The 25,998-nt window shown below is 41.7% G+C and overlaps 1 protein-coding gene across 1 annotated transcript; it reads left to right on the top strand.

Annotated features, from left to right (window-relative positions):
- The first annotated feature begins 2,252 nt into the window (after positions 1-2,252).
- On the top strand, positions 2,253-24,503 carry poglut3 (protein O-glucosyltransferase 3). Its single transcript, XM_083916583.1, has 6 exons — positions 2,253-2,540; positions 3,023-3,220; positions 11,059-11,342; positions 19,285-19,489; positions 22,624-22,820; positions 22,937-24,503. The coding sequence occupies exons 1-6, from the start codon at positions 2,303-2,305 to the stop codon at positions 23,375-23,377; spliced, it is 1,563 nt and encodes a 520-aa protein (XP_083772709.1). The 5' UTR covers positions 2,253-2,302; the 3' UTR covers positions 23,378-24,503.
- The last annotated feature ends 1,495 nt before the right edge of the window (positions 24,504-25,998 follow it).

Here is a 25,998-nt window from a genome sequence, read left to right on the forward strand (position 1 = left end):
CTGATCAAAAATAACACCCAGATTCCTTACTGTGGTGCTGGAGGACAACACAACATCATCCAGAGTAACTATTTTATCCAGAGTAACAATATCTTTAGCTATTGAGTTTCGGAGGCCTTCACATTGTAGGAATGTGCAAAAGTTTGCAGTATGATGATGAATACAGAATATGTACAATGTACAGAGGTAATAGTCCAAACGAGTTGTGTTAATGTAATGTATAGAGACATATGCAGGAACTTTACGTGATTTGAAACATATTAATTTAATCTTAAAGTTTTTCATGCAACCATAACATTACATTTAGTTGACACTTGCATCCACACCGATTTTCAATAAGTGCATTCAACCATGGGAATACAACTCCAAAATAGCAAGAATCATGCAATTACATTCAAACAAATTCCTAATAATAATTAGACACTCATTAAATACTATACACTAACTAAAATAATAGTCACCCTTGCTCAATTGTCATATGTGTCCAATAAAATCAAAGGAGCTGTAGTAGCTGTATTTATCTATTTATTTTTACATATGCAGCTGGTATGGAACTTAGTATTCTTGCTCCAGAACAAATGAGTGAGTTAGCCTGAAGTGGTTTTGTCATTACTGTACTGTATTTACACTGAAGAACAAATTAGAAATAATTGATTAATTCTGAAATACTGTTATCTTTTTAATTGTTCATAATTTGATAGAATATCTGCTGTATATACCACTGCTGTACTAGCATGTTTTTTTTTTAAATAACCAAGGCACTCCAACAAAAAGCTTTATTTCGTGGAAAAAGAACAGTGATCAAAATTAGAGAACACTTTCAAATCCCTCCCAGTTATTGGTGTTAATCTGGCACCTGGTGACAATTGACTTCATTGTTGGACACGCCCTATTTATCTGTAGCTCTCCTTGTTACTTTGCAAGATCGCAAGCTGCTCTAAGGTGACTGAAACCCTGAGACAGCAGGTTGTCCAGATGAAGGCCAAGTGTAGGACGACACCCGTGACACCAACAGACTTGATAAAATCATCAAGAAGGCTGGCTCTGTACTTGTTCTCAGGCTGGAGTCTTTTGAGTCTGTCACACAGACTGCTCCTGCTCCACTGTCGAAGGGACAGATACAGGAAATCTTTCCTGCCACATGCCATCACACTGTACAATAACAGTTCAACTTTTCAGAACAATACAATCGTTCTTATGTTTTTTCTTATAATCTCTCCAATGCACTTTAGATTATTATATGTTTACATTTGCACTCCAATTAACTTATTTTTACATTTTATTTTTAGGTATCTTTTATATTGTATTTTTATATTACTGCTTTGATGTGTCTGTGTGTAATGCTGCTGTTACACTGCAATTTCCCAGCTTTGGATCAATAAAGTATTTCTATTCTATTTTATTCAGTAACATGTTATACCTCTACTGCAATCTGTCTGTTAAGACGTAATTTTACGCCCTTTCAAAATATGATTTCTGGATCCAAGCTGTTCCTAGCCTCGTATTTCTCCAACTCTGCAGTGCCGTGTTCCCCGTTGTTTGAACAGATCAGAGTTTTTAAAAAACAACATAGTTGTTATTTTACCTCTTTCTTATTGATGAAAACGATGTCTAACTGACAAAAGAGGTGATCGGAAGTTCACATGTTCTGCTGTTGTTGTCTATTTTGTTTCAACGGAGCACTTGGACCCGGAAATCGTATTTTGAAAGGGTGTTACGTCATTGCCGTCGGCCTGCAATTTTGACAGACAAGACAAGACAATGTCCCCTGTCACACTGCACAACAGTTCCTTGAAGCTAAGAATATTGAAACAATGAAATGACCAGCCCAGAGTCCAGATCTAATCCCCATAGAGAATCTCTGGGAAATCCTTGACTACAAAGTAATGTCTAAGAAAACCCACTACAGTTAGTGAACTGTGGAAGAGACTGAAGAAGAACGGACCAAGATCAAACCAGAGCAGTGTGAGAAACTAGTGATGTCTTGTGGGTGCAGATGTGCTGAAGTCATTCAAAGCTGTGGCCTCTACACTTCCTGTTCATTTTTTAATCCTATAGAAGAAAACATTGTTTAAATCTTCTCTTCTGACACAATGGTTTTTCACAAAATAAAAGTTTTTGTTGAAGTGTCTTGACTATTTAAAAAAAAACATGCTAGTACAGCGGCAACCAACATTTTCGACATCCCCTAAAGGCATCACCGGAAATGGGCGTGTACCTCCCAACATGTCGGCATAGGAGTTTTTATCAAATTTTACAGGCACTTACGTCCACAATTCAAGCAGTCAGCGGTAGTAGGAATATGGTTTGTGAGCGTAGCGTAGATCTAATTAAGCATTTCTATTGTCGTTGCTTTTGTAAGTTTATAGTTTTGGTGGTTTTAATCAGCATAAACTTACCGGTGTCTGACTGTGAAAGAATCTCTTTAGAGAGATGTCTCGTTTGGGGTCCAGGGCTGAACCCCGACACAGTTTTACCAGTCCGCTACTTCTTTGTTCAGGCGGTCCATTCAAACGGAGTAAACCTGACTTCATCTCCAGGTAAACCGGCCACAATCACCGTATGTGCTTAGAGTGTATTTGTGTTTAATACAGGGCAGCTGAAACACTAGCGATTGCTGCCCAACAGCTAACGTGAAGCTAGCTGATTTCCTGGCGCAGCATTTTTTTTTTTTTTTACATGAAAACCAAACTTATTTGGGAACATATACAGTATTTTGTTCTTAATCAAAAGATGTAGACTATATTCAACAATGGTTTGTTTGTGTTACTATCGGTAAAACCTGAATAAAACAACACCGTAGTTTAAAAATAAATTGTCTCACTTGGCCATGAAAACAACTCTAGTGCTCAATTTAATAACCCTGAAGCAAGTTTGTGGTTGTCTTTATTCAGCTAACAACAAATACCAACGTTATGCAGGTGCCTTTGTTCAAAATCAAATGGAAGGATTCGCCAGTGCTGCAGAAAGATGACATCAATTCATGTAAGTCACTTAAATGTTCTTTACGTGTGTTGTTCAGGTAAAGACACATTTAAAGTGAAGATAAGTCCGCTGGACAAGAAGGAGCACATCCGTATCCATGTCCCTCCATCTCTGGACAGAGGAGACGGGTCCTTCCTGGTCAGGTACCGGCTCTATGGCACTGTGCTGAAGGGCCTGAAGGTTGAGGTCCTCCACCAAGATGCTGCTGTTGCCAAGTCACCCTATACCATACAAGGTATGTGATGTGTCATTACCATGCATCAATAAACATTGACACAGTGCATTCTCAGAAGGGCTTTTTAATCTGTACAATACACAACACCATCTTAACTTTGACCCTCACTATATATTTTTAATTTTTTATTGGTTGAATTAAGTGACAGACAATGTGACACTGAGGAAAAATACATCACACCATGTGGACTACAAATACAGACAGTGGACATAAAGTAGAGATAACAACAGAATACAACGTAAAATAACAATAAGTTTGTGTGTGTGTGTGTGTGTTTGTGTTTGTGCGAGCGAGTGAGTGAGTGCATGTGAATGAGAGGTAGATGGTATGGTATTATATACACTCATAATATGGCTTAGATAGATGATACAATACAAATAAATAAGAAAATAAGGTTATGAATCAAAAATGAATCAGAAGAGAATATTAGAGAAGAATGCGATGAGAAAAAAAAAAAGAATAACAGTGCTGTAGACTAACTGTTTGGCACCACCTGCCAAGGGGACTAGAATCTACCGGCCAAGTAATTTTTTTACCGGCCAAACAATAAATTGCCTCTTTTTGTTGCATATACATCTGTTTCAGTACTTTTCATTGATATCACAGTATTATACCGTATAGCAACACATGCTATATAGAACAGAGGCAAAAGTATTGTTTAGAAATTAATTTTAATATTATTAATTGAATTTCAAAACTTTGAAAACTTTAACAGTGCAAAACTTTGACAAAGGAAACACTCATTAATTAATAGGGATGTAACAATGCATCGCGACACGACTAATAATGGGTAAAAATGCGTGATGATTCACACCGGTTGACAGAAAAAAATGAATTGCGAATGCGAGAGAAGTAGGATACGTTCTTTTCTCTTTTTTTTTTAAAAAAAAGGGTTACGTCATCTTAAAAAAAGTCACTGGTTGGTGATTCATTTTTTCAACATCAGACGTCAAGTCAGTTGACTTAGGTCACTACTTAAGTACGCTACAGGGCACAGAACGAGGGAAGACATGATGGTGATGGTAGGCAACTACTTTGAAATAGAGGATGCATTGAGCGGTTTTAAATCACCCGTGTGGCAGCATTTTGGATTCCCCATATACACAAATACAACCAGTGAGAAATGGACAGACAAACCAAAAGAGCGGGTCAATATTGCAAGAGACTGCTAACATACTCTATACTGGCAACATGAACAACATGCAGCAGCATTTGAGCCGCCACCACAGTGAGAGGCAAAGTAACATTACGCCACCTCCTGAGCCACAACCACCCTCACAAGAGGCTTTGCATCTTCTCTCCCGCATAACAATGCAAGAGCACAAGAAGTTACCAGGGCAAGTGTTTATTTTATTGGAAAAGATTTCAAGGCCATTTTCCGTCAGTGAAATGACGGCTTCTGCTGTTGATGAACACACTGGCGCCAAGATACTGCCTCCTAGTATTGCTTTCGTCAACGAAAATAATGACGAAATATCTTCGTCAACGAACCTCTATCACGTGACGAAAACTAGACGAGACGAAACGAAAATGCTGGGCATGTGACGATGACTAAGACTAAATATATAATGCAATTTCGCTGACGAATAAAAACGAGACGAAATGTCTCTTCATTTTCGTTGAGGAAAACGAGACGAAATAACTTTGTTTCGTCTCGTTTAGTCACGTTATTATTATTATTATTTTGAAGTTTTCTCCCAGTCTCGCGTCTGGGCGACGTCACTTCCTCAATCCCCACACGCGCATTATTTGGATTCTGAAGCTGCCGCTGCTGTAGGTTAGCATTACGATTTAGGGTTAGCGACAACTAAAGAAACATGAGAACAAAGTGTGGCACCAGCCGGGGGTCGTCTTTGGGAGGAAAAGAAGAAACACTTTCATTACACAGACGTGGAAAGGAAAACGGAATGTGTTGTGGAAAAAGAAAGAAATGCAGCCACAAAATCACAGGAAAAAACACCACAGATCTTAAGAGACACCTCAGGGCATCCAATAATGACATTTAGGTGAGTCAAGACATAACGTAACGTTACTTTCTGTTTTATTAAGCTCATGCAACATGAGGCTACGGTTAATGTGTCGGGTTTTAACGCTAGCTTTGGCGTTAGCCACTGGAGGTGTGTGTGTGTGCGCGTGCGTGCGTGTGTGTGAGAGACTAGCGTGTGTGTGAGAGAGAGACTAGCGTGTGTGTGTGCGTGCGCGCGTGGCTAGCGTGTGTATGTGTATTTATTTGTAAGAGTGTGTTTTTAGTTCCTACCTGACTGACTCACTCTATAGGTGCACTAAACTGCCCCTTGTTGGCCAAATACTTTCACTAGTTTTGTATTTCACAGAGCAAATAACACTGAACTGAATTTGGCATCAACATAAATTGGCTAACTTATTCTAGGCCTGTACATGCTGTAAACTTAAGATATCTGCATGGGTTTGGCTAAAAGAAAATGTTGGTTTGTCAATACTACTAGGTACTTTTATTATATTGATTAAATATAATTGCATCACTAAAAAGAGACTAATATACAATTTTCTTTAACTAAAACTAGACTGAAATGTCATAAGTTTTAGTCGACTAAAACTAGACTAAAATGCTCAGACTTTTAGTCGACTAAAACTAGACTAGACTAAAAGTAAAACAGGCCGCCAAAAACAACACTACTGCCTCCTGTCACAACAGCACTTCAGCCAGGTAGTGGTGCCAAATCTCTACCAGGAGGTAAGAGCTCATGTGGTTTAGGTTCTCCGGAGGGCTGATACTTTGTCTATCACAACCGACAGTTGGACATCTAGAGCCACACAAAGTTATATCACTAGAGATTTGATGTTTTGATTTTATTATTTTGATTTTATTTGTTTTTTTTAAATCCAGTTGTTCTTTGTTATGTAGTAAATAACAATTGCACTTTTTTAAAGACAAAAACAGTGTTTAACAGTATTTCTGTAAAGAAAGGACCTCTTTTGGTTGAGATTTTATATTCTTTTGTTAATTAAAACATTGAATTACAGTAGTTAACACCAGTTAACTTGTGAGATTGTTACTAAAGAAAGGAGATGTTTTTTCATGTATTATGTTGTTTAAGATGACCATTTAAGTTTCACAAACTGAAACAGGGTTTCTGTAAGGAAAGCACCCTTTTTCCTGCGAATAAAAGATAATTTTATTTGGTCACGATTTGTCTGTGGCTCATTTTGATTACAAAACAAAATCGTGAGAAAATCGTATCGTGAACAAGCCACAGGATAATAGCCACCTATCTCCTCTGTGTTTTCCTCTTTGGTTCAGTCACACCAGGAATGTACCACCAAATAGTTGTGCTCGGATCAAAGTCGCTACGCCAAACTTTTATAGAGCGTTGATGCGTACGCTACGTTACTTATGAGGGGAATATTTTCTACAGCGGTGTTATTGGAAGAGCTACTTCAGTGCGACACACAACACATCACCAATCACTAATGTTTTGCTACATCATGCATAATTTATTGCAGAAGCACAACCATCGGGACAAACATTTACCTGCCCCATGGCATGAAGCCCTCCAAAATTAAGTCACCAGGGGAATATTTTAGTCGCATTTGGCAAGTGGTGACCGCTAGTTTACAGCCCTGATAAATAATAAATAAAATTGAAGCTGCAAGCAGCGATGAACGGGCCCTCGCACCCGGTGCACCTCGACTGACCGGCCAAGTGTCTCAGCGACTGTCAAGCACTGCACAAAGTGCGTGTGTCTGTAGACAATCTATGGAAACATTTGCCCCACTTTCCTGCATCTACCGTGTGGCGCTAAAAAGCACCTACCAAACATGCTTTACCTTGTTGTACATCAAACAGAGATCACACATCGAAAATGTGATGCGAATTGGATGAAGTTTGTTATATTAGGCTGACTTCTTGTTGCCAACAGGTGGCGCTGTGGCAGTGAGTTAATATTGAGACCTTGGTGTGTAAAGGCCAAGGTTCTTGTCATGCTTTAGAAATTCAGTGAAGAATGGACAATGTATGCTAAAGTTACAGAACGTTCTGTTTCTTAACCTGCCCCACTACCTGCTTCCACTGTGTGGCGCTAGACAGCGCCTACCAAACTTGCTTGGCCTTGCTGTACATCAAACCAAGATCACACATTTGATGTGAATCGGATTAAGTTTGTCCTATTAGGCTGCTTTCCTGTTGCCAACAGGTGGCGCTATGGCTTTGAGTAAATATTGAGATGTTGGTGTGTTCACTTCCTGTTGAGTTTACAATTTCGCTCTAGTTAGCTTTTTTTTACGTCTGGAGATGATATATATGCCTACCAATTTTTTTTTATCAAAGTCAACCATCCTTGAGCAGGGTCTGTAATTTCAGGTGTGCCAGTAGGGGGTGCTCTCACTGTGAGTCAATGTTGTCATCTAGGTTTGTTCAGGGCGGGGCTCATGCATGAGATATTTGGGGCAAATTGAACAACTATTGCTCAAGTTATAGCTACTTTGTGTTCTGATGAGACACCAATGTTCACCGCCACACCACAGCCACACACTCCATAATTAGGTCGCAATATGAGGTAACTGATCACAATTTTCTTGAGGTGGAATGGGCAGATTTTGAAGCAACTCGGGTTGAATCTCTTGGAGAGATCGTTAAAGTATGACACCACCAAAAAGCTGCATATTTCCTGTCGCCAATAGGGTGCGCTCTGACTATAAATGAATATTTAGATGTGGATCTGTTCAGGGCTGGACTCTCATCAACCATTAGAAGTTTGGAGAAAATTGGACAATTTGTTATTAGCCACTTTTTTGAAGATGATCGGGTTAAATCTCTAGGATTGCATATTCAATTTAAAATGGCCGACTTCCTGTTAGGTATAGGATATGGTATAGGATATAAGCCTATTGATTTTCGTAACTCTCATTAAACCCCATTGAGGGGCTCAATTTTAGCAACTTTCTAGGGGGCGCTAATGAGGGACGCCACGCCCATGCATGAGACCCATAAAATACCTAAATATACCAGTAACAAGTTTGTAAATTTTGGGGACTTTTTAAATGTCAAGGCCCTCAAAAAGGCAATTCATTTAGTAAACTAATAATAATAGGGAAAAATAATCCTTACAAAAACAATAGGTCCCTTTCTGACGCTGTCGGCTCTCAGGCCTTAATTAAAGCTGCAAGTAGCAATGAACGGGCCCTGGTGCATGTCGGGGAAATTGGCCGGTCTACAGCCGATGCGGTCGGTATGCTTAAGTAACAGCAACTTTTCTGTTTTATAACGTGAGGCCAATATTCGCCGCCAAGCCACAGCCAGACGCTCCAGAAAAACGGAATGATATGAGGTAACTTTGATCACTAAGGTCTTTTGACAGTATAGGCCGATTTTGAATGTGATCAGGTTAAATCTCTTGAAAGGAAGTATGACACGTGCAAATGTCGGAAAATGGACATAAAATCCCAAATGGCCGACTTCCTGATGAGTTTAGGATTTTGCTCCAAGAGGCTTTTTTGTACGTCTGGAGATGTTATATATGCCTATCGATTTTCATAAAAGTACTTCCATCCTGGAGGAGGGGCTGTAAATTAAGGTGTGTGTGACGGAGCGCCTTTGAACGCCCGTCACTCCCTGACCGGCGCGCTCTTTCTCTCATTGTTCCGGTGGAGCCAGGCTCCATCCAAACTGTCTGCTCACAGACCGCATCTTGCGGTCCAACAGTGACACAAACTTTTGCCCATTTCCATGAACTCTGTTTGCCCACCGTAGGTCGTCGAGGGTGCACACTCGGCGCCTACGCAACACACATACACACGCATACACACACGCTCACCTGCTGTTGCTGTAGAGGTCTGTCTCGGGTTCCCGGCCGAACCGAGGCAGTTCCGGATCCTGAGTTAAATTGCGCTGGTCGGCGCGCTTCCATGGGTCAGCTGACCACAGACGTTACTAATATTATGATTTAAGATGAATGTATGGGGAATTGAGATGTGTTGTGTGAACATGGCACAACCGTATGGAGGGTTGTTAATGCCACACACTGACATGAAAGTTAATGGGTTTTTTCTTGTAGTTGGGTATTCTATTTCCCTGTTTGTGTGGAAACCCCTGTGCTGGGATAATTGGTTTGCCCGGGGGAGGGGCCAAAGGGTGTATACTGTATATAAAGAAGGCTTTGCTCACTTGAGGGGAGCGCATTTTGGCTGAGAGGCATGTGGGTCCTAATTACTTTAGTAAGTCCCGTTGTAAATATTTTTCGCTCCTTCCTGTTGTAAATATTTTTCCTCTCCTTCCTGTTGTAAATAATCCTGCTACTTTTTGCTTTGCCACCTCTGGATATTTTTTGGGTTTTGGTGTCAATAAAAAAAGTCCCCACACTGAAGTTTGTCGACTGGGCCATCATCTATCAATCTCAAAGTCCGAACCCCTACAGTGTGCCATTAGGGGGCGCTCTCACTGTGAGTCAATGCTGTCATCTAGGTTTGTCATGCATGAGACATTCGGGGAGTTATAGCTACTTTATGTGTTCTGATGAAACACCAATATTCGCCGCCACGCCACGGCCACACGATACAAAATTAGTATATGATATGAGGTAACTTTGATCCCAAAGGTCTTGAGGTGGTACAGGCCAATTTAGAAGATGATGGGGTTAAATCTCTAGGACGAGTTTGTTAAATTATGGCACCATCAAAGGGTCAAAAATGGACTAAATTTGCATATTCGACTCAAAACGGCTGACTTCCTGTTAGGTTTAGGATATGGCTTCTTGAAGCTTTTTCGTGCGTCTCCTCACTCTCTATAAGCCTATTGATTTTCGTAACTCTAGGTGAAACCTCACAGAGGGGCTCAATTTTAGCAACTTTCTAGGGGGCGCTACTGAGGCATTTTGCCACACCCGTTCATGAGACCCATAAAATACCTAAATTTACACCAGACTTGACCAGTTTGTGATTTTTGGGGGCTTTTTACATATGTTGAGGGTAAAATAATAATAATTAATAATAATAATAATAATAATAATAATATGGAATAATAATCCTTACAAAAATAAAAGGTCCCTCGCTGACGCCGTCCACGCTTGGGCCTTAATAATAATAATTAATAATAATCACTAGGGATATATGAGGTCCCTCGACAACGACTTTGTCGATGCTCAGGCTCTTATAGAATTAAATGAATAATAGTATTCTACAATGCCACATGCTAATAATATATAACAATGAGAGGTGAGGCCAGACCAGGGCATCCGGGGGTTAAGCAAGCCCCACCTTACTTCTCTGAGCTGCACCATCCCTACACTCCTGCTCGGTCCCTCAAGTCAGCTGATCCGCTGCTTCTGGAGGTACTGAGGTCTAAGCAGAAGCTCCGAAGGGGATAGAGCCTTCTCTGTCGCTGCTATAACAATATGGAACACTTTACCTTTGAACATTAGACAGGCCCCTTTACTGTCCATTTTGAAAAGAAGTTTTAAAACCCTCTTTATATTTCTTTCCTTTTAACCCTGCATGAGACTTTGCTCCTGTTATAGTGTTTTTATTGACTTTATTTATTTTATTGTTTTGTTTTATTATGCAGCACTGGTTGTTTTAAAGTGCTCTATACATAAAGTTGAGTTGAGTCTCCTCAAAGCATACCAGATGCTTTGAAATGTGGAGAAATTGTGCAACATCTAAAAAATATTAGACATCACTGCTTCATGGGCAGTATTATTATTATTATTATTATTATTATTATTTTTAAGTTTCATAACAGCTGTTTAACTACTAGGCATAAATATTTACAACAGTAAATTGTGGCGCAGGATAAGTTGAACAAATGCCACCTTATGTTGCCCTGCTCTGGTTCTCTCTCTAACCCTGAGTGTTGTTTTGAACAGGTCCAGTCTATCATGAATACTGCGACTGTCCAGAACCCAATGCTTCTGTTTGGCAGAGCTTCATGCAGTGTCCCACAGAGGAGCCTCAGATTATGGCCGACTTTAAAGCTTTTCCAACAGTCGACCTGCAGCATCTCAGACAGGAAGTGCCTCACAGATTTGTCAACAGAGGAGGTCTCATTCACTATGCCATCATTAACAACCAGTTGTACCGCCGCACTCTGGGAAAATACACCGACTTCAAGATGTTTTCTGATGAAATGCTGCTCTCTCTAACAAGAAAGGTAAGGTTGTGTATTGGTTCTCGGGATGTTAAAGTTGTACTCCCTACGATTTCAATCTATTTAAAGAGCAACTTGCAGGTTATAGACCCCTGTTAATCAATGTGTAGGAAAATTATGTTGATACTAAATTAAAATATATATATATAAATAAGTTTGGAGTCGTTTTTGTAAAGATATTTTATTTCTGCATCAAAAAATCGCCTATCCGAATGTGATGTAGGAGAAGGGAGTCCGCTCAGTTTTTTATATGGACCACAATGTTTATTTTGACACTAAAGGGACTGAAAATTTTTAGGCACATCGCGGACCACAGGCCTATAAGTATGATCTGAATGGTGTCTACGAGACAGGGACAGGAGAAATAACTGAAAAATATCTGAGATCAGCCAAAAATTGAGGAGTTGTGTGAGAAGTGAACAGCTTCTGTCTTATTTGGGTGACAATCTACAAATATAATTAAACACAAAGTGTCTTACCGTACGAAAACAGTTTATGCAGTGAACAGTTCAGATCAGATACTGCATTAATGGTTAGGCCTGCATACAGAAGTTACAAGACTATTTACCAACAACCCTAAACATACAAACTATAAATATATTCTTATATTCAGGAACTACAGTTAAAACCATAACAAACATTCTGCAATACCAATGTAAACTAAGAGTTAAGTGCACCAGCAAAACTAAAAACACAAGATTGAATCTTTTTAAAATATGAATATGGATGTGCCAAATGGTCGAAAGTAAAAAAAAAAAAAAAAGATGTATCCATTTAAACCTGCTGCACTCACTAAGCTATCCTACATTAGCTATTTTATTTGGAACATGTTTTAATTGACTTCCAGTTTAAGATCAAAATGCAAACATGGACAATCATGAGATATGTGAAACATTTCTTTTCTCAACTTAATAAAACATGCAAAGGTGAATAGTGATAAAGGTAAAAACGTACATCTTGCAATGAAAACATTTTTTAATTCCTTTGATTCATATGAATTGTAAACTTTGATCAGATTTTTTTCTTGACTAATAATAATCTTAACCAGTAAACTTTGTGTTTAACTGTGAATGTTTTGCGAGAGACAGGCTGTCCAGCTTTCCTCTGTGATTTTTTGGCAGGTGTGGATAGGAAGGCAGGAGCCGCTGAGGACATTCAGCACGGCTCTCTGGTACAGCAGTCTTTGACGAGATGATTTTGTGATGTAGTCCTCTGAGGAAGCAAACGCATGCTTTTAGATCACATTCAGTGATTCAGCTTCTCCTTGATTGGGGTGATCAGACACTGCCCTGACGGACAAACTGTAGCCTGCCCGTCAAGTAGTCAGTAATCCTGGAGACCATCGAGTTGTCAACACCCACCACCCTTAGCTTCTCACCCATGAAAGCCCTGGAGAAAGACAGTGATACTCACAGGGCCTATATATATATATATATATATATATATATATATATATATATATATATATATATTGTAGAATACTATTTATATTTATGCATATCGTTGCAGCCGGTAGGTGACAGCGTCATCGACTCCTAAATGGGGCTGACAGGCAAACTGCAGAGGCTCCAGAAACGTCCTCCCCTGTGGCCTCACCTAGGCCAAGACAAGTCCCTCCAGGACCTTCATCACATGAGATGTCAGGGCGACTGGTCTGTAGTCTGCTTGGTCAGATGGCCTTGACTTCTTGGGGACTGGGACCAGGCAAGAGGTCTTCCATAGCAACGGGATTTTCTCCTGACTCAGGCTCAGGTTGTACAGATGTCCCAGTACAGGCGATAGCTGGCTGGCGCAGATCTTCAGGATCCTGGGTGAGATTCCATCAGGTCCTGCAGCCTTTTCGCTGATGTAGTCTTTCCGGCTGCCTGGAAGTGTAAAGGGGGGCCGAGGGAGAGGTGTTGTACAGAGCGCTGGGGGGAGGGTCGAGCCATTTGGGACAGTGTGTGTGTGGGGGGGGTTGGGGGTGTCGAAGGGGTAGCAGGAGGTGAGCGAAACCTGTTGAAAAAGTGGTTATACTGGTTAGCTTTATCCAGGTTCCCAGATGTCTGCCTGTCTTTCCCCTTCATCCCTGTGATGTGCTTCATTCCTGCCCACACATCCCTCACACTGTTCTGTTGGAGTTTGGCCTCCAGCTGTCTCCTGTACTTGTCTTTGCACATCCTCAGCATCTCTTTGAGTTTGTGCTGCACTCTCCTCAGCTCCTCTCTGTCTCCTGACCTGAAAGCCCTCTTATTCATGGTAAGGGACGCACTCACACTGTCCATCCGTACGGGGGTGGGGGGTGTATCATATGCGTCCGTGGCATTAGCCAATAACAATACAATACAAATACAATGTTTAATTGTCTCTGGTGGAGAAGTCAACATACTGATGGAAATTATTTTTGATTTATTTTTATTTAGGGTGTTGTTCAGTAAGGCATGATTAAAATCACCTGTAATAGCCATGAAAGCATCCAGATGTTTTGCGGTGGCGGAGCTGATAACTTCACTGGCCACCGCTTTATCAGCTTACGGGGGGATGTAGACCTCGATTACAATGGCGGACGTGAACTCCCTCTGCAAATAATACCCACGCATTCCCACGGCCAGCAGTTCAATATCCGGGGTACAGATAGTGTTGCTTTCGTCAATGAAAATGATGACGAAATATCTTCGTCAACGAACCTTTATCACGTGACAGGACTAGGCGAGACGAAACGAAAATGCTGGGCATGTGACGATGACTAAGACGAAATATATAATGCAATTTCGTTGACGAATAAAAACGAGTTATTATTTTGAAGTTTTCTCACTTCCTCAATCCCCACGCGCGCATTATTTAGAATCATAAGATGCTGCTGCTGTGGGTCAGCGTTAACGTTAGAGTTAGGGTGGTCATGTTTGAGAGAAAAAGAAGAAACGCTATTATTACATAGACGTGGAAAGCAAAACGGAATGTGTTGTGGAAAAATAAAGGGATAAATGCAGCCACAAAGAGACACCTCAGGGCATCCTATAATGACATTTAGGTAAGTCAAGACATAACGTAACGATACTTTCTGTTTTAGAAAGCTCATGCGACATGAGGCCACAGTTAATGTGGTTTAGCGTTGTTTTTAGTTCCTACCTGACTGGCTCACTCTATAAGTGCACTAAACTTCCCCTTGTTGGCCAGATACTTTCACTGGGTTTGTATTTCACAGAGCTAATAACACTGAACTGAATTTGGCATCAACATAAATTGGATTACTTATTCTAGACCTGTACATGCATGTAAACTAAAGATATCTGCATGGGTTTGGCTAAAAGATAATGTTGGTTTCTCAAAAATGCTCAGACTTTTAGTCGACTAAAACTAGACTAAAATGCTCAGACTTTTAGTCGAATAAAACTAGACTAAAATGCTCAGACTTTTAGTTGACTAAAACTAGACTAAAATGCTCAGACTTTTAGTCGACTAAAACTAGACTAGACTAAAAGTAAAACAGGCCACCAAAAACAACACCGGGTACAGACATGTTCCTTCACACAGACATGTCCAGGATTGCACCACTTCTCACTCACACTCTTTGCAAGCCCACCGGGCACCTCGACGCTGCGGGTGTAGCAAAGTTTCAATGAAGCAAAATAAGCTACACTCGTGGTATTCCCTCTGAGTCTTCACCAGCGCTGAAAGTTTGTCCATCTTATTTCCCAAAGACCTCACGTTTTCCATTATAATCGCTGGCACCACTCGCTTATGTCTTCTGCTCTCCCTCCGTTTGTATCCAGCCCTGCAGCCCCGAGGTCTCCTCCGTAACTCCTGTGGGACCACAGGTCTGTCTCCGGGCAGGAGCACAGGCTTACACAGCGCAACCAGCTGTTCACACATGTAAACAATGCCCCCATCACTACCGGCAAGGTTCTCTGTTACAAAAAGTAAAAAAATAACAGAAGAACGCGGAGAACAATAACAAAACTTAGGCCAGCCATTATCTCAACTTTTATGCACAGAATGAGATTAATTCGGCAAAACAAACAAGGCTGAATCTAATCCCGACGGGAGTAGTTTCAGTCTTTTTGGAGCTGCTACAAGCTGCCGCCTGAGGCAGCGCCAGAGAGTGAAAGCAGGAATAAGCAGGACTGCCAAAAGAAGCCTGAAGAAAAAGCAGATTATGCAGTTCACAATTTGATCATTTGTGAAGAAACACAAATATAAAGCCAATATAGTATAAAAATAAAATCTAGTATGCAGAAAACCTGTTAAAAAAAACTTTTCTTGTATTGTATAGATTAAGAAAAATAATGTAGTCCGACACAAGGGCCCTGCAACGAATTCTATATGCATGAAGTTCATAATGTGTTTGTTCAAAATGTTTTAGAGAGGATTCAACTTTATTATTTTTATGAGTCTGCAGTTGAATTGTATTTGAGGTGTTAACAAGTCCAGTTTTAGCTGAGATGAGTTCATCACATTATATTTCATTGAGATTATTATCACTGAGGTCAGAGGGACTAGTAGAGTTGTACCTGACTGCATTATACTTAGTGGTTTTATTTTACACTAACATTACATCATGTAATTGGAGTGAATATATCTGTTTCCTATAAGACATGTATGGTTAACAGTTCATGCTAGATATCAGAGTAAATAGACATGTTTGTTCTAAATCTACAACACTCACAGCTCTCTTACATTAGGTGCATCTGTCCCTACATTAACGTTACCGTTTCTCTCCATAAACCTTAGAAACTGAGATCAACACACCAACATTGCTGTTAACGTTATTTGCCTGATATCTCCGTTTTAACTGACTCTGTGAGCTGCCTGGACCTGCAGGCAACAAAAGTCCGTTACAACCATAAATTATAAATACATTAGCTGTGTAAACCTAATCAAGACCCTGCCCGGAGGAAGCCCGGGGCCCCCGTCTGGAGCCAGGCCCAGACGGAGGGCTTGCCAGCAAGTTGCTGGTGGCCAGGTTTGCCACGGAGCCCGGCCGGGCACAGCCCAAAGAAGTGACGTAGCACCTCCCTCCTCTCCATCCTGTGGGCCCACCACTCGCAGGAGGAACCACTTGGGTCGGGTGCGCTGCTGCATGGGTGGCAGTGAAGGTGAGGGGCCTCGACGGACCAGACACGGGCAGCAGAAGCTGGCTCTGGGGACGTGGAATGTCACCTCTCTGTCGGGGAAGGAGCCGGAGCTTGTGCGGGAGATGGAGCGCTACCAGTTAGATCTGGTGGGGCTTACCTCCACACACCGTCTCGGTTCGGGGACAGTACTCCTGGATAGGGGTTGGACCCTATTCTTCTCTGGAGTTGCCCAGGGTGTAAGGCGCGGGGCGGGTGTGGGGATATTCACAAACCCCCGGCTGAGCGCCTCGGTGTTGGAGTTCACCCCGGTGGACGAGAGGGTCGCCTCCTTACGCCTGCGGGTGGTAGGGGGTAAAACTCTGACTGTTGTTTGTGCATATGCACCGAATAGCAGTTCAGAGTATTCGGCATTCTTGGAGACCCTGAATGGAGTCCTGCATGGGGCTCCAGTAGGGGACTCCATAGTTCTGCTGGGAGACTTCAATGCCCACGTGGGCAATGATGGAGACACCTGGAGAGGCGTGATTGGGAGGAACCGCCTCCCTGATCTAAATCCGAGTGGTCATCAGTTATTAGACTTCTGTGGTAGTCACGGATTGTCTATAACTAACACCATGTTCGAACATAAGGATGCTCATAAGTGTACGTGGTACCAGAGCACCCTAGGCCAAAGGTCGATGATCGATTTTGTGATCTTATCATCTGATCTGAGGCCGTATGTTTTGGACACTCGAGTGAAGAGAGGGGCAGAGCTGTCAACTGATCACCATCTGGTGATGATATCTCGCCCCTGTCCAAGATATCTTCAACTCACACCTCTGGCGGAGCTTTTCTGGCATCCCGTGGAGGTTGGGGGCATTGAACCAGAGTGGGCAATGTTCAAAGCTTCCATTGCTGAAGCTGCAGCGGTGAGCTGTGTCCTCAAGGTCTTAGGTGCCGACAGGCCAGAAGGGCTGCAGCCTCTGCTGTGTCAGAGGCAAAGCAACGGGTGTGGGAGGAGTTCGGAGAAGTCATGGAGAAGGACTTTTGGGCGGCACCAAGGTGCTTCTGAAAAACCATTCGACAACCAAGGAGGGGGAAACGGGGAACAGTCCAAGCTGTTTACAGTAAGGACGGGACACTGGTGACCTCAGCTGATGAGGTAGTCGGGCGGTGGAAGGAGCACTTTGAGGAACTCCTTAATCCGACTAACACGCCCTCTTTTGTAGAGGCAGAGCTGGAGGCTGATGGGGAATCATTGTCAATATCCCTGGCGGAAGTCACTGAGGTAGTCCAACACTCCACAGGGGCAAAGCCCCAGGGATTGATGAGATTTGTCCAGAAATGCTGAAAGCTTTGGGTTTGTAGGGGCTGTCTTGGTTGACACGTCTCTTCAACATTGCGTGGAGGTCTGGGACGGTGCCAAGGGAGTGGCAGACTTGGGTGGTGGTTCCTCTGTTTAAAAAAGGGGACCAGAGGGTGTGTGGCAATTACAGGGGTATCACACTACTCAGCCTCCTTTGTAAAGTCTACTCCAAGGTGCTGGAAAGTAGAGTTCGTCCTATAGTCGAACCTCAGATTGAGGGGGGGGGGGGTTGCAGTTCGGTGGGCTGAGGATCTTGTCTCTGCTTTTTGCAGACGATGTGGTCCTGATGGCATCGTCGGTCAGTGACCTTCAACACTCACTGGATCGATTCGCAGCCGAGTGTGAAACGGCTGGGATGAGGATCAGCACCTCTAAATCTGATGGCATTGGCTCTCAGCAGGAAACCGCTGGATTGCTTACTCCGGGTAAGGAGGAACTCGGAGTAGACCCGCTGCTCCTTTGCGTTGAAAGGAGCCAGTTGAGGTGGTTCGGGCATCTAGTAAGGATGCCCCCTGGGCGTCCCCCTAGGGAGGTGTTCCAGGCACGTCCAGCTGGGAAGAGGCATCGGGGAAGACCCAGGACTAGGTGGAGAGATTATATCTCCACACTGGCCTGGGAACGCCTCAGGATCCCCCCGTTAGAGTTGGTTAATGTGGCCCCTGGAAAGGGATGAAGATGAGATGAGAAAACAGTTCAAACCTACTATCCCTATGATCATACATTGGACAGCGAGAACAACTCCCTTCTCCCACGTAATATGGACGCGTTTGGAAAAAAAGAGGTTTTTGGAAGCGGCCACTTTCACCTCTGATTTTGCCCATATGTGTTTTAAAACGTAAGGAAATCCTACATAACATTTAAAATGGTCATCTAAGAGACAGGTTAAATGTAAATGTATTTTTTTTAAATTAACCTGCAAGTTGCACTTTAACTGCCTTTTAGTCGATGACCCACAAATGAAAGCACTTGTTGCCTTTTTGCTGAGTATTATTTCTGTGCCTGTGGAGACATTTGCGGGCTCGATGCAAATAAGCGCCATGTTAGTGACGCTGCTGACAACGGTTGTTGGTCCGTCGGCCCAAATCGTCACCAACAGTTATGCTTTGTTCACTTGTAATCCGAACTTCCAACTTCTGAGTCAGGTTTGTACTAAGGGTAGAAGTGTAATAGGAACCTGTGTGTGTATGGATTTAAGAGTGGAACATAAAGGGGATGGACTGGAAGTAGAGAGGTGAATGTGTTTCAATAAATTTTACAAAAGAGCGGAAAAAAATATACAATTGTCAACACACATATTAAACATAAACATAACAAGATGGAGGCTCTGAAAGAACAGGCTCACCTGCAGTTACATGTTATCGCCATAGGGGACGCTAAAACAACATATCTCAAATCTGATGGAGTACAACTTTAAAGGATCGTACTTGTGTTTTTGCATGCTTTGGCACATTTACCACTGTATCTTATTATTACTGCGAAGAGTCTTCATTTGGCATCATGAGGTTTCTGATTTTAATCTCCTGGGATCTTTACTTTGCTGTTGAAGGTGAGGGTGCCTGATGTAGAATTTTACATCAATGTAGGCGACTGGCCATTAGAGACAAGGAGGGCAGATGCTGTTCCGGTCTTGTCATGGTGTGGCTCTGTAGACACACGAGACATTGTCCTCCCAACTTACGAGGTCACACACTCCACCCTGGAGACCATGAGAGGTGTCACCAATGACCTGCTGTCTGTCCAGGGAAACACAGGTAACACACACCAATACTCCTTAGCCACTGTGAGAACTTCAGTAGAAGTGACAACCCAGTCTCACCCCAAGTCACATACTGCAGCTTTGTCAGGACCCTTTGGCGTCACTTCTAAATGCCCTGGGTTGCATGATGCTCCTGTTCGCTGTTTTAAACACGGGGAACACGTTTACTCACAAAGTAGGTGGGTATGTTTAGGCAACAAAATCACATGTTTGTTTGGACCACAAGGCCCTCTGGTGAGTCAGTGCCAAATGCCAAGGAGAATGACAAAACTGCAGTATTTGACAACCTGGGAATGAGACGGCCTGGAAGTGAATCTTGGAAATTGGATTTTATATCTTGTCTGTGTAATTTACTATTCAATTCATTTCAATTTTATTTACAGTGCCAAATCATAACAAAGGTTATTCCAGGACACTTTGGAGTAGGTCAAGAACACACTCCCAACAATTCCCCCAAGAGCAGCAACAAGTCGCACTAGCTTTAATAATAATAATGATTATTATTATATACAGTATTAATCCAGCAATCTTGTGCACACAGCAGGGTTGTCACGATTCTAGAATTTCAATGTTGCTACAGATAACCATGAAAATACTCGATGCTCGATACCATTTTCAATACCACAGGGAGAAAATTACAAAAACAATTAAAGCAGACTTTGCAAATAAAAAATATGACAATACAAACGGCATCAATAACAACACTTTTAAAAAGTTGTCTGACATAGGGAAAATAAGAAAGAAAACGTATAATTGGAGGGTGTGTATAAAGATTTGAAATGTTTGTTTTCTTGTGTTGTAGAGCTCATGGATTTGTGTGGACATTAAATGATCCCATGAAGGAGGTTGAACCTTGGATTCAGTTGGTACTAATGTAATGTACTAATGTATTCAGCTACAGTCTTGTATCTTCTGTGTTTCTGTTGACATGGCTCCAAATTACAGTTTGTGTTTAAATTTAATTTAATTTACAGTGCCAAATCATAACAAAAGTTATATCAGGACACTTTAGAGAGTAAGTATAGAATACACTCTATGGGCCTGTGAATGTTGTCATTTGTCCAGGTCATCGTTATCCCCAAAGCAATTTCAATCAAAAGCAACTGGACTAATGGTTATTTGTCCTGGAAGATGTTTCACCTCTCATCCAAGAGGCTTCATCAGTTCATGTACGAATCTGACCAGGCTTGGACTGGTCCAAATATTTGGTGTTGAGATCCAGATATTTAACCTTTCGCAAGGCCGATGATGTCACTGGAACCCTTTGTGCTCTACGTGCCAACGACCGATGGGAAGTTGGTTCCGACTTTGTTAGTGCTCTATTGGTTCATAACGACAGCCGTTGGAGTCACAGGAGGCCATTTGTGAACAGTTGTTCTTTGAGGTTAGATTGTTGAATCTCCTGGGAAGTGATGAAAGGGCAGCATTGTAAATTGGAGATACGTTTCTCTTTCTCCTTGAGATGTAAGTAGACAGCAGAGTCCAGGCCTGAGGAGATGGCTCTCCTGTGTTGGGCTATACGTTTATGCAGTGGTTATTTTGTTTCTCCAATGTAGAGATCTTTGCATTCCTCATTGCATTGGACAGCATAAACCAGATTGCTTTTGTGGGTGTGTGGTGTTCTGTCCTTGAGATGTACTAGTCTCTGTCTGAGTGTGTCACTGGGTTTGAAGTACACAGGGATGCAGTTTTTGTTGAAGATCATCCGGAGTTTCTCTGATACCCAAGCCACATACTGGATGACTATTTTGTTTCTCTTATTTTCTTTTTCTACCACTTTGGTTTTCTTTCTGAAAGCAGCTGCCATTTTCACAAAGGTCTAGCTGGGGTAACCACAAGTTGTGGTTGTGAGGAATGCAAAGATCTCTACATTGGAGAAACAAAACAACCACTGCATAAACGCATGGCCCAACATAGGAGAGCTAACTCCTCAGGCCTCCTCAGGAGAAAGCCCACTCCTTTGATGACAGCAAATTCCACATCCTGGACAGAGAGGACAGATGGTTTGAAAGAGGAGTAAAAGAAGCCATCTATGTAAAAGTAGAGAATCCATCGCCAAACAGAGGAGGAGGTCTGAGACACCACCTATTTACAATTTACAATGCTGCCCTTTCATCCCTTCCCAGGAGATTCAACAATCTAACCTCAAAGAACTGTCAATGTAAGACTCAAAAGAGCACTAACGAAGCCGAAACCAACTTCCCACCAACAACTTTCACTCCAACGACGGTCGTTGGCACATGGAGCACAAAGGGTTCCAGTGACATCATCGGCCTTGTGAAAGGTTAAATACCTGGATCTCCACACCAGATATTTGGACCAGTCCCCGCCTGGTCAGATGCGTACATGAACCGATGAAGCCTCTTGGATGAGAGGTAAAATGTCTTCCTAGACAAATAACCAAGTCCAGTTGCTTTTGAATGAAATTGCTTTGGGAATACACTATGACATGACTATGATTTACATAGACCCAACAATTCCCCCTTTGAGCCAGTGGCAACAAAAACCTTCCCTTTAACGAGCAGGAACGTCGGACAGACACAGCTTTGTGGAGGACGACCATCTGTCTTGACCAGCTGGGGAGGAAGAAAAGGAACAGGATTATCCCCAGGCAGACTGGGCCTATAGCAGCAGAATTACGCAGATCAAAATCACTGTAGATGCAAGCTCTAAGAGAAATTGAATGCCAATAACAACACAGATAGGGTAAGCTAAACATAAGCTTTATCAAAGGGGTAAATTTTAAGTTCTAAGTACTTTTAAATATGGGGCCACAGCTGGACAAAAATCAGACTAGTGTGAGGAAAAACTGTCAGTTGATAAATTTAAATACAGAAATAAGTCAGGAGATGTATCCACCCTTACCCCAGGCTTAATGTGTTCTGATACTACTAGTTAAATACAGAAAAAAATAAGTAACTTTTATGGAAGAACATACATGTTATTTTATTTATCTAGAATGAAAGCCTGTCAATTACTAACAGACAGTTTTGGGCCTTAAATGCAAACTCCCCTGGGTGCATTTCCAAGCACCCAGGGGAGTTTGCATTTAACTATCATTTTGAGCTCTTTGGATGTAGGAATACATTTTCTGCCTTTTTGGGGTAACATTTGGACCTCTTTCTCCAGGGCCTCCATGGAGTAACAAAACAGATCGAGCATTTTTCCGTGGCCGGGACAGTCGAGAGGAGCGCCTTTACCTGGTCTCTCTGTCCAAGAAAAACCCAGAGCTGCTGGATGCAGGCATCACAGGATGGTTCTTCTTCAGAGACAGGGAGAAACATGTAGGCAAAGCACCACTTGTTGGTCTCTTTGACTTCTTCAAGGTGAGGAAAAATGTAAAAATGAATGAATATTTTATGATAATTCACTTTTATCCTAAATACACTATATTTGAGAAACACTTGAGGTTTAAAATGCTTTACGCTTTCCCCTATTTTAGTACAAGTACCAGGTGAACGTGGATGGAACAGTGGCAGCGTATCGGTTTCCTTACTTGATGCTCGGGAACAGTCTGGTTTTGAAGCAGGACTCCCAGTATTATGAATATTTCTACAGCCATCTTAAAGCAGGCACTCACTACATTCCTGTGAAGAGAAACTTGTCGGACCTTTTGGAAAAAATCAAGTGGGCCAAAGAGAACGACGCTGAAGCACAAGAGATTGCCAGAGCAGGTCAGACAGTGGTCCGAGAACTGCTGCAGCCCAGCAGACTGTACTGTTACTATTACAGAGTGATGCACGTGTACTCAGAGCGGCAGACAGGAAAGCCAACACGCCATGCAGACATGGAGCTTGTGCCTCAGCCAGACGACAACACTGCTGTGTGTACTTGTGAGCGTAAAATCTACAAAGAAGAAACCAATATGAAGGATGAACTATGATGGAATCATCTTGAGTCTTTTATTATTGTCTTTTTTTCTCTGATACATTCTTGACAAATCAAAAGTTGAGGTAATTGAATATTCCTGATCCTCACAAGAAATGTGAATTTCACAGTTTATAATTAAAATTGTACTCCGTAAGATTTTCATCTATTTAATTGTCTTTTAAGTTCCTATCCATCAACGAGTGAATTAAAACAATGGTGATTGATCATATGATCCACTAATGAGGCACTTGTTGCCCTTTTGCCAAATATTCCAATCTCTGTGTCTGTGGAGACATTCCCGGGCTAAATGTAACTAGGCCGGCATGTTAGTGACACTGCTGACAGCGGTTGGTCTGTTGGCCCAGATTGTTACCAACGGTTGTTCTGCTTTAACTAAATAATAGCAGTGTGTTTAAAAAGGTGAGTAAACCTCAAAATTCTTCAAATAAATTGTATTTTAATGAACACAAATGCATAAGGGACACTGCACATTCTATTTCAAAGCCAGAAAAGTGGAAAAAGTAATTGAATTTGATAATATTTGACAGAAAGTATATATAAATCAAAAAAGTAGAAATCAAAAAAATAGCAGTGTTGACATCTTTCTTCACAAAACTCAAAAATGTACTGCATAAACTAAGAAAGGCTTGAAGATTAAACTTTCCTGAGATTCATAAACTAATATTTAGTTGCATAACCATGGTTTGTGATAACTGCTTCACATCTGTGGCACATGGAGTCGACCAACTTCTGGCACCGGTCAACAGGTATTGCAGCCCAGGACAATTGTACTACGTTCCACAATTCCTCTGTATTTCTTGGTTTTGCCTCATGAACAGCATTTTTTATGTCAGGCCACAAGTTTTCAATGGGATTAAGGTCCGGGGATTGTGCTGGCCACTCCATTACTTGAATTCTGTTTGTCTGGAACCATGATTTTGCTCGCTTGCTGCTGTGTTTTGGGTCATTGTCTTGTTGAAACACCCATTTCAAGGGCATTTCTTCTTCAGCATACGGCAACATGACTTCTTCTAGTATTCTGATGTACCCAAACTGATCCATGATCCCTGGTATGCGATAAATAGGACCAACACCATAGTACGAGAAACATCCCCATATCATGATGCTTGCACCACCATGCTTCACCGTCTTCACTGTGTACTGTGGCTTGAATTCAGTGTTTGCAGGACGTCTGACAAACTGTCTGTGGCCCTTAGACCCAAAAAGAACAATCTTACTCTCATCAGTCCACAAAATATTATGCCATTTCTTTTTAGGCCAGTCAATGTGTTCTTTGGCAAATTGTAACCGCTTCTGTACATGTCTTTTTTTTTAACAATGGGACTTTGCGGGGGCTTCTTGCTGGTAGGTTGGCTTCACATAGACGTCGTCTGATTGTTACAGTACTCAGTCAATCTTAGCTCTTCTTTGATCCTCCTGGAGCTGATCATTGGCTGAGCCTTTACCATTTTTTGTTATTCTCCGATCCATTCGCATAGTCGTTTTTCTTTTTCTTCCTCGCCTCTCTGGTTTTGGCTGCCATTTTAAAGCATTTGCTATCATTTTAGCTGAACAGCCTATACTTTTCTGCACTTCTTTGTATGTTTTCCCCCCTTTTTAAATTTTTTAATCAAAGAACGCTCTTCTCCTGAACAGTGTCTTGAACGACCCATTCTGCTTCGTTTTTCAAGGACAAATGCACAGCCAGCATATATGCAGTCAGTTGCCTTGATCCTTAAATAAGGGCCACCTGTTTAACACCTTTTTTTTTAACATAATCAATGACCTCACTAATTGAACTCAGCACTGCTATTTTTTTGAACCCCCCCCCCCCCCCTTCAGTAAATGATTCAGTTTCACAGAATCAGTAGCATGTACGTCATGCCTGTTGGGTCTGTTGGTTTTCTATACCTTTACTGAAGCTTCTAGAAACTTACTTGCAGTGTAGAAGTTGAAATTCTAACAAAAACAGTCATTTATCTTGCTAGTGATGTGGGACTGCTATTATTTTGAACACAACTGTATATATATAAAGGGGATGGACTTGAAGTACAGAGGTGAATGTGTTTCAATAAAGTTTACAAAAAAGCAAATAGATTAATGGTCAACACACATAGTGACTTGAACTAGGGGTGGTGCGATTCGCTCCAAGGAGTCTGATTCCACTGCCAATCTCAGTCGAATAATGTGGTTATGAAACAATGGATTATTCCATTCTGGCCCTGGGGGTGCTTAATTTCTTATTTTGCATATAGATGCTTGGTTTTTCCCAATAAACCATTATAAAAATGTGAAAATAACGCATGTGCTTTTTTAATCTATCTCAGTGTGCAGTAATATGCCCCTCCCCCTCATAGACTAAGCTGTACTATCCAGGATCCGGTAACGTCAGAGCACAAGCCTGCTACTGTTTAATCATCAGCATCATTTCATTTGAATATTTGAAGAGCTATTTTCCAAAACGAGATGAAAGCCAAATAAAAAAAAAACGAGTTTGTCATGACACTTTGCTGTATACAGAACCTATTCACTGCTTCATCAATGTTTCATACCAAATCGCTATATTTCCTTGTTTAAAATGGTCCTCAAGATGCAGTTCCTTTCCAAACCGCGACAAGCACCAAACCTATTTTT

The sequence above is a fragment of the Echiichthys vipera genome, assembly GCF_963691815.1.
Source record: "Echiichthys vipera genome assembly, chromosome: 7".
Taxonomy (NCBI): Eukaryota; Metazoa; Chordata; class Actinopteri; order Perciformes; family Trachinidae; genus Echiichthys; species Echiichthys vipera.

Coding starts and splice junctions, on each gene's coding strand:
- poglut3 (XM_083916583.1), top strand. CDS start 2,303: ATGGTTTGTGAGCGTAGCGTAGATCTAATTAAGCATTTCTATTGTCGT. Junction 11,343..19,284: donor TGCTCTCTCTAACAAGAAAG/GTAAGGTTGTGT, acceptor TTGCTGTTGAAG/GTGAGGGTGCCTGATGTAGA. Junction 22,821..22,936: donor GTCTCTTTGACTTCTTCAAG/GTGAGGAAAAAT, acceptor CCCCTATTTTAG/TACAAGTACCAGGTGAACGT.